General features: G+C 37.6%; 1 protein-coding gene across 1 annotated transcript; it reads left to right on the top strand.

Moving 5' to 3' along the window:
• The first annotated feature begins 7666 nt into the window (after nt 1-7666).
• On the top strand, nt 7667-16378 carry LOC142303214 (protocadherin alpha-6-like). Its single transcript, XM_075344425.1, has 2 exons — nt 7667-10158; nt 15864-16378. The coding sequence occupies exons 1-2, from the start codon at nt 7786-7788 to the stop codon at nt 15864-15866; spliced, it is 2376 nt and encodes a 791-aa protein (XP_075200540.1). The 5' UTR covers nt 7667-7785; the 3' UTR covers nt 15867-16378.
• The last annotated feature ends 641 nt before the right edge of the window (nt 16379-17019 follow it).

The raw sequence follows: 17019 nt of genomic DNA, 5'->3' as shown, positions 1-17019 counted from the left end.
GGTTTGAGGGGTTAAATAATAAATGACCCTCTGAATAAACTTTTCACAATTTAAAAAAAAAAAAAAAAGAAATAGCATTCTTTTTTGCTGCAGTGCATTTCACACTTCCAGGCTGATCTACAGTCCAAATGTCAAAATGCCAGGGTAATTCCGAATGTGTAAACCTGCTTAATCTGCAGGGGGTTGAATACTACTTGTAGGCACTGTATATATATATATATATATATATATATATATATATATATACATATATATATATATATATATATAAATATAATTTTATATATAATATAGTATAATAATATTATATATATATATATACAGTACAGACCAAAATTTTGGACACGCCTTCTCATCTCTAGAACAACTGTTAAGATGAGACTTTGTGCAGCAGGCTTTCATGGTAAAATAGCTGCTAGGAAACCACTGCTAAGGACAGGCAACAAGCAGAAGAGACTTGTTTGGGCTAAAGAACACAAGGAATGGACATTAGACCAGTGGAAATCTATGCTTTGGTTTGATGACTCCAAATTTGAGATCTTTGGATCCAACCACTGTGTCTTTGTAGAAAAGGTGAACGGATGGACTCCACATGCCTGGTTCCCACCGTGAAGCATGGAGGAGGAGGTGTGATGGTGTGGGGGTGCTTTGCTGGTGACACTGTTGGGGATTTATTCACAATTGAAGGTATCCTCCATTTTTAGTTAAAACTTTTAACTTCAAAATTGAAGGCATACTAAACCAGCATGGCTACCACAGCATCTTACAGCGGCATGCTATTCCATCCGGTTTGTGTTTAGTTGGACCATCATTTATTTTTCAACAGGACAATGACCCCAAACACACCTCCAGCCTGTGTAAGGGCTAGTTGACTAAAGCCTGCTTTACACATTGCAATTTCACATACGATATCGTATGCGATTTGCAACGCCCCCATCGTATGTGTGGCACGTTCAATTTGTTGAACGTGCCGCACAAACGATTAACCCCTGTCACACGCACTTACCTTCCATACGACCTCGATGTGGGCGGCGAACATCCACTTCCTGGAGTGGGGGGGACGTTCGGCGTCACATCGACGTCACGCGGCAGCCGGCCAATAGAAGCGGAGGGGCGGAGCTGAGCTAAGCTTAAACATCCCGCCCACCTTCTTCCTTCCGCATTGCTGGCCGGGAGCCGCAGGACGCAGGTAAGATCTGTTCATCATTCCGGGGTGTCACACACTGCGATGTGTGTTGCCCCGGGTACGATGAACAATCTGATGTGTAATTCTAGAGAAAGGTACGATGTGTATGCGATGAACGTTTTAATGTTGAATCGCAATCGCACGTACCTGTCACACACTTCAATGTACCTTACAATGCCGGATGTGCGCCACTTACGACGTGACCCCGCCGACACATCGTAAGATACATTGCAGCGTGTAAAGCGGGCTTAAGAAGGAGAGTGATGGGATGCTACGCCAGATGACCTGGCCTCCACGGTCACCAGACCTGAACCCAATCCAGATAGTTTGGGGTGAGCTGGACTGCAGAGTGAAGGCAAAAGGGCCAGCAAGTGCTAAGCATTTCTGGGAACTCCTTCAAGAGTGTTGGAAGACCATTTCCGGTGACTACCTCTTGAAGCTCATCAAGAGAATGCCAAGAGTGTGCAAAGCAGTAATCAAAACAAAAGGTGGCTACTCTGAAGAACCTAGTATTTAAGACATATTTTAAGTTGTTTCACACTTTTTTGTTAGTATTTCATTCCACGTTAATTCATAGTTTTGATGCCTTTAATGTGAATCCACAATTTTCAGAGTCATGAAAATAAAGAAAACTGTTTGAATGAGAAGGTGTGTCCAAACTTTTGGTCTTGACTGTATATATACATATATAAAGGCGAAAACCCAGATTATTGAAAGTATTTTTAATTTAACCTTTTAATATAACACACACATATATATATATATATATACATAATCAATTTATATATATATATATATATATATATATATATATATATACTGTAGATACACTGAATGTATAAATAATACATACAGTATATATATATATATATTGAATAAATTGAATCTATTGATACATTATAATTATATATATATAATTATAACGTATCAATAAATTCAATTTATTCAATATATATATACTGTGTATATATATAAGATTTATACATTCAGTGTATCTACAGTGTATATATATATATATATATATACACTTTATATATGTATATATATATATATACATATATATATATATATATATATATATATGTATGTGTGTTATATTAACACTAGAACTACTGGACTCGTGACACCTATATAGAAATACATGGTGCAAAGTAGTCAAAATGACTACCTCAGTAGTTCTAGTGTTAAAAGGTCAAATTAAAAATACATTCAATAATCTGGGTTTTCTCCTTCATATATGTATATATACAGTACAGAGCAAAAGTTTGGACAGTATAAGTTTATAAGTTCTTAGTATATATATATATATATATATACAGTATATATTTTTATATATATATATATATATATATATATATATATATATATATAAAATTATAATATTTAAATAAAAAAAACACTAAGAGAAATAAAAATTTCTCAATCACAGAAGCATGGTGGTTGCTGCCCTTCTTTCTGCTAAGTGGATATATATATATAACTATATATAAGTTAAGATGGTTAGAAGGTACAAAACTCAAAACATCCAATTTAAGAATAGGGATTAATTGTAAAACCCTGTTTATATACGTCATAATTAAAATTGGGATATTTTTACATAAGACAACAATAATGCTGGTTTCTTTTGTAAATGCAACCTCATCTATGGCCACCAGATGGCGAAGCATGACAAAAGAAGCAGACTGGAATAAGGAAAGGGTGTTTCCATTCAATTCTTTGTTTCATTCATTTTATAGTTAATACTACAGCCTGCTCAGGACCAGGATGCACAGCTATATTCTCTTCTAATATATGTGGATTGTTATTTGATTTTGTGTTTTTGACCTCAGATGAGGAGAATCTAAGGTTGTGACAATGACAGATATCTAGCACAGCCCAATCTTCTGTGACACTGCAGAACCTGCTCTGGGGGAAGTATGTGAAGGTGATCTTGATGCCTATGACAATGACTTGAGTGCTGACATCATGCTCTGACCTCCATGTTTGGATGAAGAGAACTGCAGGCTCTGAAGAGGTATTTTCAGGTGAATTCATGTTTTATTTTAAAATGTCATTTATTGGAATTACACAAAATCCAGTGTTTTCATGGTTTAGATGAATGCCTTATCTAGAATGAAACATTTTTCTGTAATTATTGAAAAAACAATATTTGCAAACAAATGTGTGTTCAGTCTGTCAGATAAATCATAGAATATTTCTTTTGATGTCAAAAAGATGGAACATTGAACTAAAATAATATTAGTACATAATGTACATACAGTATATTGCATAGAAAACAAACATCAAGACAATGAAAGGGTTTAGTCATTTGATGTCTTTATGTTTTTTATTTAAATAAAATGTTTTTTGCCTAAATCTAATTTATGATCTGTCTTTAGCTTTATATTGATGTTAACAATTCTGATACAAAGCTCATTTTTTGATAATATGAAGGCAAAGATATGCTATGTGATGTTCAATGTTTAAAGCCTAAAGGCCGCTTTACACGCTACAACATCGCTAATACAATGTCGTTGGGGTCACGGAATTTGTGACGCACATCTGGCCACATTAGCGATGTCGTTGCGTGTGACACCTATGAGCGATTTTGAATCGTCGCAAAAACGTTCAAAATCGCTAATAGGTGACATACCCCCCTAAGCTCAATTATCTTTGCTGCTGCAGGTCCGATGTTGTTTGTTGCTCCTGCGGCAGCACATATCACTATGTGTGACACCGCAGGAACGAGGAACCTCACCTTACCTGCGGCCGCCGGCAATGAGGAAGGAAGGAGGTAGGCGGGATGTTACATCCCGCTCATCTTCGCCCCTCCTTTTCTATTGGGCGGTGGTTCAGTGACGCTGCTGTGACGTCGCTGTGACGCTGAACGAACCACCCACTTAGAAAAGAGGCAGTTTGCCGGTCACAGCGACGTCGCAGAGCAGGTATGTGCGTGTGACGCTGCCGTAGCGATAATGTTCGCTACGGCAGCGATCACCACATATCGGCCGTACAACGGGGGCGGGTGCTATCACGCTCGACATCGCCAGAAAATGCTAGCGATGTCGCAGCATGTAAAGCGGCCTTAACTCTGGAAGGAGTTTGTATGTTCTCATTTTTGGGTTTCCTAACACACTCCAAAGACATACTGATAGGGGACTTAAATTGTGAGCCCCAATGGGGATAGTGTTGCCGATGTATGTAAAGCACTGTGCAATTAATGGTGCAATATAAGTGAATAAATATAGTATTATTATATTAACTAAACTTTCACTGCGTTTTTTTCAAATCACGGTTCGCTCACATCTATGTAAAATAAATCAGTCAAATATTCATCCGGAAAGTAGAGTGAGTGAAATCCGTGTCTTATTCCGTCAAACAAGTGCTATGCAATTTTTTTTTCTCACCTCCATCCATATGCAATCCGTTTTTTTTTTATCAGCAGCTATTAATCAAATATCATTTACAGGACCATTTACAGTGTTATGCTACAGAATGGTAATGTATTCGTAACAACTGAAAGGCATAGGGATAGTCCCGTTTTTCTTTCGTAGAAAAAAATAATGGCTCAGTTAAAAACATTGTGCGAGAGCAATCTGATTTTTTTTATTGCATTGCGCTCGTGGTAATTATACACAGATATGAATGAAGCCTTAAGCAGGCACTTTAATTGCTACATATCAGTGGTGGTGGTCCTGGTCCTGAGACCCCCTAATGATTACTTAAAGGGAACCTGTCACTTATTTATCGTCGAGGTGGTCCTATACAGTCTGATCCAATGGGCGTCTCTGCTCTCAGGTCCAGTGCCTCCTTTATCCTTGTGATCGTAAGTCCTTCTTGCTTTGTGGGGATAATGTATCCTACTTCATCCACACAGTGACCTCAATTGCGCTCCTGTGCACGCGCACTTTGTTGTGCACTGCTGAGGGCAGAGCAAAGTACTGTAATGTGCAGGTATGAGGAAAGATCAAAGACCGCCCATGCTTGCACATTACAATACTTTGCTCTGCCCTCAGCAGCACAGACCAAAGTGCGCAAGCTCAGGAACGAAAAAGAGGCCTCTGTGTGGATAACGTAGGATGCGTCATCCACATGAAGCAAGAAGGAGGACGTGATCGCAAGGTTAGAAGAGGCACTAGATCTGAGAGCGGTGACGCTCATCAGACTGACCAGTATCAGACTTCTCTGCAGGTGAGTAAGTGACAGGTTTCCTTTAATGGATCCCCAAAAAGTGGGCCACTCTTGAGAATAGAGCCCAATTCTCATGAGTGTGGACACACAGAGTTGTACAGATTCAATAGAAGTCATAGGCTTCAAGCTACAAGCTTATGCTTTCTATTGAATCCATTCTCTGTTCTACGTGCAAGTCCAGAAATTAGAGTTGCACTCCTGTTTCCTGAGCTGCACGCTGTCCTGGATTTATTAAGCAATCAATGGGGCTCTCAGGATCCAGACCCCCATCACAATGGTGGAAATAGACAGGAAAGGGCCCTTGTCCAAGAACAGTATATGGGCCCTTTGTAGTCAAATAGCTCATCACAATGCACAATCCCACCTGTTTTAGAGGTAGATTTGGGACCTCTTACCTCTTTGGACCCTGTGCGGCTGCATAGGTTGCACCAATGATAAGTCACCCCTGCCTCACCAACCTGAAGGCAGTTAAGGTGCCTGCCAAAGATGCAAAACCACCTTGAACCTTTAGCTGCTCTTTAAATCGTATGTGTAGTGCTCCCCCTAGTGGTGACTGCAAGCAACCTGATTTTGTATTTATTTATACAGGAGCTCTTACCACAGGAGCGGACATATCAGTAGTAAGAGGTAAGGGGGCCATTTCCATCTCCAAAGCAGTAAAGCAGGTTTTGTCATAGACATATTAACAGGTGCATTAACATGAAGTATTGAACTATGAAGGGCCCACTCCTGTAAAAATATATAAATAGTCCAGTCCAAAAGGGTAAGTGCATATCCCTGAAATGTGTAGTGTGGTGACTGAAAGAATACAGATATTATTCTTTTACCGCAGTCTGGACCTTCTTACTGGTGAGTGCCTCTTTTCTCTTTGGACTGGATCCTTGTCAGTGGCCGAAGCTGCTAGTCTTATGCTTGTCTGTTGGTTGTGTTTCACACAACCACAGAGGTGAGTATCTGAGAATTCTTTACCCACTGTGTGATTTATGATAAGACCCTATGTGCACTTTTTCTTTTTAATAGAATCAAATTTATAAATAGTGTTTGACTTAATTGTTTATATAAATTGGATAACTCCATATTCTCAAACACTGTAAATTGTCATGTATCAAAGACAAGCATTATAAAAAAGTTTAATTTTTCAGCACAAAATCATCAACCCTAATATTTCAGATTTCCTTTTCTGTGAATACGTTATTTTGTGTAATGTATATTGGTGCTAGAGTTATTGTTATTGTACCTCCCATCATTGATCTCCCAATAGATGATAGTAACTTCAATATTAACTGTTACATATTCTTATAAAAATATATTTCTTCATTTCACAGCAGTTTATAAAATTTATAAATTTTTTTGGGGGAGAAATAAAAAAAATTATATGAAATTAGAATGTCATGTAGTATTTTAATGCTGTAATTAATATATAAATTATATTATTAAAATTATTACATATTTTAGTATAATTTTGATTAATTTATTATTTCAATAAAAAGTTTCCTTACTGATACTTAAGTTTTTTTCTTTATTTTTTGGACTTTTGGTACAATAGCCTCCATTTAATAAAATTAAATTTGTCATCTTAAATGTTTTTCTATTTTTTGGGGGGACTTTTGGTACAATGTAAAATTAGACTCCATTTAATAAGGTTATATCTCTCATCTTACATATTTTCTTTTTTTTTTACTCTTACTACAATATAAAATCAGCTTCCAATTAATAAAGTTAAATTTGTCCTACTAATTTTTTATTTTTTTTTACCACCGTTTCATAAAATTACATTTGTCATCTTAAATGTATTCTTTTTTTTTTACTTTTATTACAATATAAAATAAGGTATCATCTAATAAAGTTACATTTGACATCTTAAATTTTTTCTTTTTTTTTTTACTTTTGCTACAATATAAAATCAAACTCCAATTAATAAAGTTAAATTTGTCCTATTATTTTTTTCTTTTTACTTTTGTACAATATTGAAAAAGCCTCCATTTACTAAAGTTACATTTTGTCATCTTACATTTTTTTCTTTTTTTGGGGAACTTTTGGTACAATATAAAATAAGCCTCAATTTAATAAAGTGAAATTTTTCTTACATATTTTAAACTACTATTGGAAATCATCATGTATTTTTTAATTAATCTTTTTTTTATATATTCCCTGTTTAGGGAACATGATACCTAATCCTCCCTCCGAAAAAAACAAGTTTCGATAAAAAGAAAGTTACATTTTGTCACCTGATTATATAGGTTGTCATTTTATTTTACACACTAGGTGTCAGTATAGCTCCATTTTTCCCAGTCAGTGGAGTAAATAAGCTCCCTGTGTGTAAAGAAGATGTCATGGCTGCTGTTCTTCACATATTTTAAGACGGCAAAAAGAATCAAGTAGTAGATGGGAACATTAAAGAGACTGGAGAAGTGATTACCTTCCCTGCGATGGCGATTTCATCCTTCACCTGCTTTAGCTGTGCAGTGACCTCATTCAGAGGAGCATTTTTGCTGCATGTGGTTTTGGATCTGGTGTGCTGTCAGCTTCACTACATGATCCCTGAAGAATCCAAACACGGCACCTTTGTGGGAAGGATAGCACAAGATCTTGGTCTAGAGATCTGGGAGATTAATTCCAGAATGTTACGGATTGTCTCAAGAGATGACAAAGACTATTTTCAGGTAAATCTCCAAAATGGCATTTTATTTGTCAACACTATCATAGATAGAGAAGAAATATGCCCAAAGATTATTGTTTGTATGCTTCATCTTGAGATAATTGTGGATAAACCTGTCCAAATATATCATGTGGATGTTGAAATTGAAGACATTAATGATAATTACCCTATTTTTTCAGCTAAACAATATAACATTGCTTTACCGGAATCAAGAGTAGTTGGAACTAGGTTTCCACTAGAGGGCGCTGTGGATGATGACATAGGCATTAATTCTGTTAAAACCTACGAGCTTAGCCCAAATGCTTACTGTTCATTAGAAATACAAAAAGACAAGCATCAAAGTGAATCCCTTGAAGTCGTTCTGAAGAAATCACTTGATAGAGAGAAAGAACCTCTAATCAATTTAACTTTAACTGCCTTTGATGGTGGTAAGCCAAAATTAAGTGGTACGACGCAGCTTATTATATCTATCCAAGATGTCAATGATAACGCGCCAACTTTTTCCCAGTCTGTCTATGAAACATTTTTGTTGGAAAATGCCCCGAAGGGAACCGTAGTTGTAAAGCTGAATGCTACAGATGCAGATCTGGGAGAAAATGGTGAAGTTATTTATGAGTTTAGCAACCAGGTTCCCTCATTTATAAGGTCTCTGTTTGATCTAGATGAGATTTCTGGGGAAATCAAAGTGGCCAGTGAAGTGGATTTTGAGCAAAATAGTCACTATGATATCCGTGTTGATGCCTTTGACAAAGGTCAATATCCAATGGCAGGGCACTGCAAAGTGCTGGTCAATGTAATAGATATCAATGACAACCCACCTGAGATGACAGTGACGTCTCTTTCTTTACCGGTTCCAGAAGATTCTCCAATGGGGACAACAGTAGCAATTATAAGAATTCAAGATAAAGATTCAGGTTCCAATGGTAAAGTGAATTGTCAAATAACTGAAAATGTCCCATTCAAATTGAAACTTTCACTCCGAGAATACTACTCACTGATAGTGAATGGACCTCTGGATCGTGAAGCTATCAATATGTACAAAATTGAAATTACTGCTAATGACGAGGGTATACCAACCCTTTCCACATCTGAGACATTTCTGGTGGAAATAAGTGACGTTAATGACAATGCACCAACTTTTGATCAACATTTGGACACCATTTTTATCATGGAAAATAACCCCCCAGGATCTCACGTCTATACAGTTTCTGCCACCGATGGTGACAAAGACCAAAATTCATTTATAACATATTCTCTTATCGAAAGTGCCATAGACGGAATTCCAATTAACTCCTACCTTTCGATAAATCCAGAAAATGGAAAGCTTTTTGCTTTGGTTTCCTTTGATCAAGAACAAGTGAGCTACTTTCAGTGTTCAGTCAAAGCGACAGATGCTGGATTTCCGCCACTAAGTGGTAATTTGACCTTGAGTATCTTTATAATTGACATCAATGACAATGCTCCAAGTCGTTACACAACAACCTTAAATTTTGATTCCGAAGCTGCAGAGATTGTCCCTAGATCAGCAAAAATAGGAACCGTGGTGACTAAAGTAAGAGCAACAGATGCAGATTCAGGTTTTAATGCTTGGCTCTCATATGAATTTAAAGAACCAGCTGAGAGAACCCCATTTGGAATTGGGCGCCATAGTGGAGATATAAGTGTCATCCGTCCCCTTCTTGAGGTCAACCAGGATGAATACAAACTAATTATTGTGATAAAAGACCATGGGGAACAGGCAATGTCCACCACGGTGACAATGACAATTGTATTAGCTGAAAAAATGCAAGAAATTAGTGTTGAACAAAATCAAAAAGGATTGAAAAATGAAGATTTTACATATGCCAATACTTACTTAATTATAGCAATCTGCTTAATATCAGGGATTTTCTTAGTTACTCTTATTATATATACGTTCATACGATGGCAACAGTGTACTCAGGAAATAGATGACCTGAGGCAGAATAATATGGGATCTATTGCTCGGAGCTGGACCTATTCCATGCAGCGTCAGTACAAATACTGTATGAATGGAGTTCCCCCAAAAAATGATTTGATTTTCTTCACTCCAAGTTTAACTCAAGCATTAGATACTGACAGACACCTTCATCATCCTGGATTCATGACTGGTCTATCAGCAAAGGTAAGACTACCTAAACCTCAGACTGTATCATATATTTATTACTTGGGCAATACCACAAATGTAATTATTAGAGTCTATTACGGCTATTGGTGTAGGTGTGATATAATTTTACAAATATTATGACTTGATATTTTAGTATAATTGCTTAGCGATGCATTCAATTTTTTTAAATTCAGTTTTTTTTAAATAGAGGGGACTAGTTTTTTTTATTGGTTTCCTTCTAAAGGGCCAGGTAACATTTAAGAATGTGCTTAAATGGGAGGTGGAACTTGACAGTAAGGGATTAATCCCCTCTAGGATCACGGGGGGAGAGGAAACATTACAACATACTACTAGAAATTAGGGTACCGCCAGTGCATTGGTAATTAATTTTTTTTTGTTTTTTTTTTGTTAAAAGTGTTACAAATGATATTTGAACAAATATGTATTTATATGCAGTAGATAACAAAAGTGAGTACACCCCTTACATTTTTCTAAACATTTTATTGTATCTTTTCTTTGGGTAACACTGAAGATATGACAATTATGTCTCGACTGCTGGCAATAAAAATGAGTATACTCCTAAGTGAAAATGGACAAATTGTGCCCAGTGTCAATATTTTGTGTGGTGAGGATTAGTTTCAAACACTACCTTAGCTCTCTTTGGCATAGAGCTTCACAGGAGCCTCTGCATCCTCTTCCATCCTCCATGATGACATCACGAAGCTGGTGGATGTTAGAGACCTTGCACTCCTCAAATTTCCATTTGAGAAGGCCCCACAGATGCTCATTAGGGTTTCGGTCTGGGAACATGCTTGGCCACTCGAGCACGTTTACCCTCAGTTTCTTTAGCAAAGGCAGTGGTGGTGTGGTTGGGTTCATTATCATGAAGGGAGGGAGGGGATTGTGTTCTGCTTCAGTTTGTCACAGTACAAGTTGGCATTTATAGTTCCTTCAATGAACTGTACTTCCCCACAGTCGACAGCCCTTGTGCAGCCTCAAACCATGATACTCCCACCACCATGGTTGACTGTTGGCAAGATACACTTGTCACCATCTGAAACAAATAGGTTTATCTTAGCCTCATCAGACCACAAAATGTTGATCCGGTAGCCTACTTGTCTTCGGCAAACTGTTTCTGGGCTTTCTTGTGTATCATCTTTAGAATTGGCCTCCTTCTAGGATAACAGCCATGCAGACCAATTTGATGCAGTGTGTGGTGTATTGTCTGAGCACTGACAAGCTGATCCCCCCACCCCTGTAACATCTTCAGTAATGTTGGCAGCACGCATGCATTTATTCTGAAAAGACAACTTCAGGATGTGATGCTGAGCACACGTACTCAACATCTTTGTTTGACCATGAAGAGGCCTGTTCTGAGTGGAACCTGTCTTATAAAAACACTCTGTGGGCTTGGCCACCATTCTGCAGCTCAGTTTCAGGGGTTTGGCAACCTTCTTATAGCCTCGGCCATCTTTATGTAGAGCATCAATTCTTTTTTTCAGATCCTCAGAGAATTCTTTGTCATGAGGCATTATATTGAACTATCAGTGACCATTATGAGAATGTGTGTGAGTGATAACACCATATTTAACACACCTGTTCCCCAATCCCACCTGAGACTTTGTAACACTGATGAATCACATGACACCAGGAAGGGAAAATGGCTAACTGGCCACAATTTGCTTTTTTATTTAGGGGTGTACTCACTTTTGCTGACTGTGGATTAGACATTAGAGGTTATGTGTTGAATTATTTAGAGGGCACAACATGTACCCTTTTATACAAGCTGTACACTGAACATTGTACCAAAGTGTCATATTGTCAATGTTGTCCCATGAAAATATATAATAAAATATTGGAAATACATGCTTGATACACTGCTGAATTTTCAAATTGTCCCACCTGCAAAGAATGGAGAAGTCACTCTGTAAGTTTACTTGTAGGCATACTTCATTTGTGACAAATAGATTCCCCTACAAAAAAAATCCAGAAAAATCACATTGTATGATTTTTTTAATAATTAATTTTCATTTTTCAGAGAGGAGAGAAAAGGAGTGTGGCACAACCATCTGATAAGTATAAAATCCAATTTATTTCAATTCATTAAAAAAGTTATCATGTTAACAGTGAGTTTAAAACTAACGCGTTTCCAGCAGTGTAGCACCCTTAATCATAGTATATTTAAAAATAAAATATACTGTGATTAAAGAACACCAATCAACAGGATTTTCCTATATAACCTAAAGCCAGTGCTATACTGGCACTATCAGGCTGATTCTATACATACCTTTAGGCTGGACTCGCACGAACGTATGAAGAAACAGTCCCATTCTCATCAAGGAGAATAGGACGATTTTTTTTCTCACTTGTCATCCGTGTGCTGTCCATGTGCAATCTGTTTTTTTCTTAGCAGCTATTAGTGATTTACAGTCATTTACAGGACCATTTTCAAGATCATTTACAGGACCATTTAGTGTTCTATGCTACATGATAGGATTGTTTCCAAAAAACGGATGTCACTATGATGGTCTGTGTGCCGTCTGTGTGATGTTTTCTTCTCGCACCCATTGACTTGTATTGACGAGTCTCGGATGATTTTGGCAGCAAATCTCAGCATGTTGCAACTTTTCTCTCATCCAGAATCTGGATGAGAAAAAATCTGACCAACTGCCCTGCCTCATTGACTAACATTGATCCGAATGTAAAAAGAGATTTTCTCTCATTGCACTCATCCGATTCATACGCTCATGTGAGCATACCCTTAGTGGTAAGTATAGTTTTTGAAACACAAGCAAGTAAAGCTTGTAAAATGAACAGTTTTTTGATTGGCAGCAGGTGCCGATCAGCTAATAGCTGGGGTGGGTATTCATAATGATTCCTGCCCCCTGCCTGTCCATCCTTCCACTATCTAATATTTATGCTAATTCCATTATAAAAGATTGTGGCTATAAATCATGCTGACTAGAAGGACCTTTGCTGATGTCATAGCCATGTGCCCAGAAGGGGCAGGGCCTCAGCCAACAGAAAAAAATGTTGCTTCCTGGTATCAGCTATGTTAGCTGAGGCCCCGCCCCTTCTGGTCACATGGGTATGACATCAGCACAGGTCCTTTTAGCCACCATGATTTAGCCACAACCATTTGTAAAATACTTGTGTAATAAAATCAGCAAAACTAATAGGGGGAGGATGCACAGGCAAGGGGGTGGAGATCACTATGAAAACTCACCCCAGCTATTAACAGCTGCAGCTGCTATCAATAAAAAAACTGTTCATTTTACAAACTTAACTAGCTTGTGTTTCAAAACCTATACATCCTAGCTGACAACTAAAAGTATGTATAGAATCAGCATGTTAGTGCCAACATAGCACTGGCTTTAGGTATATACAAAAATCCTAGTGATTGGTACGCTTTAAGGGTGCTACACCAACAGAAACGCGTTAGTTTTAAACTCACTGACAACATGATCACTTTTTTAATGAAATGAAATAAATTGGATTTTATATGGATGTTTGTGTTGCACTCCTTTTCCGTCCTCTCTGTAATTGTCTGCTAGGTTGCACCAGAGATGGATTAGCACCCTCAGGCTCCATAAGGATACCGATGTCTACATTGAATCTACAGTGTGTTGAGTTCCAAAATCTCCCTTGTTCCTTACATAATTTTTGCTTAGTTGCCTAAAATGAGTATTTGATCACCTATCAATCAGCAAGAATTCTGGCTCTCGCAGATCTGCTATTTTTCTTTAGGCAGCCTTCCTACTCTGCACTCATTACCTGTATTAATTGCACATGTTTTAACTTGTAACTTGTACAAAAGATCCCTGTCCACATACTTAATCAATTAAACTTCAACTTCTCCTCCATGGCCAAGAAGAAAGAGCTGTCTAAGGACACCAGGGAAAAAATTGTAGATGTGCACAAAGCTGGGATGGGCTGCAGGACAAAAGGCAAGCAGCTTGGTGAGAAGGCAACAATTGTTGGGGCAATTATTTGAAAATGGAAGAAACACAGGATGACTGTCATACTTACTTGGTTTGGGGCCCCATGCAAGATTTTGCCTCGTGGGTTAAGGATGATTTTGAGAAAGATCAAGAATGAGCCCAGATGTACATGAAAGAATATAACTAATGACCTGAAGAGAGCTGAGACCACTGTATGAAAATTTACTATTAGGGCATGCTCACATGAGCATTAAAAACAGACGAGTGCAATGCGAGAAAATCTCGCATTGAACTCTGACCAATATTAGTCAGTGAGGGAGAGCAGTTGGTCAGCTTTTCTCGCATCCATATTCTGGATGCGAGAAAAGTCACAACATGCTGTGAATTTCTGCCTGAGCTGTATCACTCGCACCCATTCAAGTGAATAAGTGCAAGAGAAACATCAGACTGCACTTGAATGTTGACCCTGTGCAGTGTGATTTATATGCACAGGCTGACAATGGAGGAGATGGGGATTAACCCCTCCCTCCCTGCAGCACCCGCCCTCAGCTTTGCAGCTGGAACCCGATTGCAAGATCGGGTCACAGTCGCATGAGACTCGGCTCATGGTCCCAGCAGAGCCTGAACTGGGGGTCATTAGCATATCGCATCCGATGCTCTTGCATTGGATGCCATACGCTAGTGTGACTCCAGTATTAGTAGCACACTACACTGTCATGGATTAACATCCTGCAGGACATACAAGGTCCCCTTGCTAATGCCAGCATATATCCAGGCCCGTTTTCAGTTTGCTAATGACCATCTGGATGATCCACAGAGGCATGGGAAAAGGACATGTGGTCAGATGAGGCGAAAATAGAACTTTTTGGTAGCAACTCCACTCGTCGTGTTTGGAGGAAGAAGAAAGATCAATACAACTCCATGTATATAATCCCAAATCTGAAGCATGGGGGTGGAAACATTATACTTGTGGGGGTGTTTTTTTGAAATGCAACATGATAAATTGTACCGTATTGAAGTGAGTGTGGATGGGGTCATGTATCTCAAGATTTTGGCAAACAACTTCCTTTCCTCTGTAAGAACATTGAACATGGGTTGTGGCTGAGACTTCCAGCATGACAATGACCAAAAACACACAGTCAGGCAACTAAGGAGTGGCTCCATAAAAAGCATTTCAAATCCATGGAGTGGCCTAGCCAGTCTCTAGACCTAAACCCAATAGAAAATCATTGGAGGGAACTGAAATTTAATGTTGCCCAGAGACAGCCCTGAAAACTGAAAGATCTGTATGAAGAAGTGGGCAAAAATCTCTGCTGCAGTGTGCACAACCTTGGTCAAGAACTACAGGAAACGTCTGACCTCTGTAATTGCAAACAAAAGTTTCTATACCAAATATGAAGTTCTGTAAGTTTTGTTTGTTTATTGCATCAAATACTTATTTCATGCACTAAAATGCAAATTGATTATTTAAAAGTCATATAATGTGATTTTCATTCTTTTTTTGCTCTATTATTCTGTCACAGTTCAAGTGTACCTATGATAAAAATTAAAGACCCCTCAATTCTTTGTAGGTGGGAAGACTAACAAAATTGGAGTTGTATCAAATGGATAGTTATTTTCCCCATAAATATATATATATGTATATATATATATATATATATATATATATATATATATATATATATACAGTACTGTGCAAAAGTTAGTCAAGTAAGGAAAAAATACTACAAAGTAAGAATGGTTTTAGAATAGTTATTGGTTTATTTTTTCCATTATTTAAAGTAAATGAAAGAAAAAGACAGAAATCTAAGTCAAGTCAATATTATTGAGACTCCACTTTGCCTTCACAACAGTAATCTTTTATACCAACCATAATTTTCATATGAAGATTGAAACACAGTTATTAACGGAAAAAGAAACTGCTTTATAGGATTAAATCTGTGGAAGGAAGCCAAACTTTGCTATCAAGGTACGGTTTTGGGAGACAGTTTCATGTCACAGGTCATACACTATGGCCAGACTGAGCACAGCAACTAAGACACAATGAAGTTATAGTCTTTTCTAACAAAGATGTCAAAGCAGATTAAGATTTCAAGATGTGCTGTTTAAGTTGCTTTGAAGAAACACAAAAAGTAGCTAATAATGTGGGCCTTGCACACAGTAGTCGGCAAAAGAAACTAAGTGCAGTAACGGATAACACATCATGCCTACTTCTTTTCAAAATTGGAAGATTGCCACCAGTGTGATCAGCTCAGAACTGTCAAGAATCAGTGGGACCCAGCTACATCCATTTACTGACCAGAAGTAGTCTTCATGGAAGAATTGTGGCCAAAAAGCCCTATCTTTAACATGGAAACAAGGCCAAGCAACTCAACTATTCATGAAAACATAGGGAGGGGGGTACAGAAAATGTCAGCAGATGCTCTGGACTGATGAGTCAAAATTTTAATATTTGTCTGTAACAGAAGGCGGTTTTTCAATACCTGTTTTAAACTTTTGCACCGTACTCTACATAATAGTCCTTATTCTTTGCATTTGTAAGTTTCCACTAAAAAAAGGAATTAGGTTCCGTATTTTATTTTGGTAGTTTTGATAAATAATATGTATGTTTCTAAGTCAACAGGACAGATGTAGTTATAATTTATGTTGGCATTGAAGGCAAGTTTTTTTATGCTCTTTATTTGTCTCTTATTGTTTTTAATTTTATCTATTTTTTAATTTTGTACTTACAGTATATATAGGTTAACACCTTGGCCATTTTCCATTTTTGTGCTTTTCTTTTTTCCTTTCCTTCTTCCAAAAGCGATAACTTTTTTTTATTTTTCCTTCAATATAGCTATATGAGGGCTTGATTTTTGCAGGATGAGTTATAATTTGGATAGGCACCATTCATTTTACAATATAGTGTACTGGAAAATGGGAAAAATTTCCAAGTACA

Source organism: Anomaloglossus baeobatrachus, chromosome 4 (genome assembly GCF_048569485.1).
Source record: "Anomaloglossus baeobatrachus isolate aAnoBae1 chromosome 4, aAnoBae1.hap1, whole genome shotgun sequence".
NCBI lineage: Eukaryota > Metazoa > Chordata > Amphibia > Anura > Aromobatidae > Anomaloglossus > Anomaloglossus baeobatrachus.
This window is presented reverse-complemented; position numbering and strand designations above follow the sequence as displayed.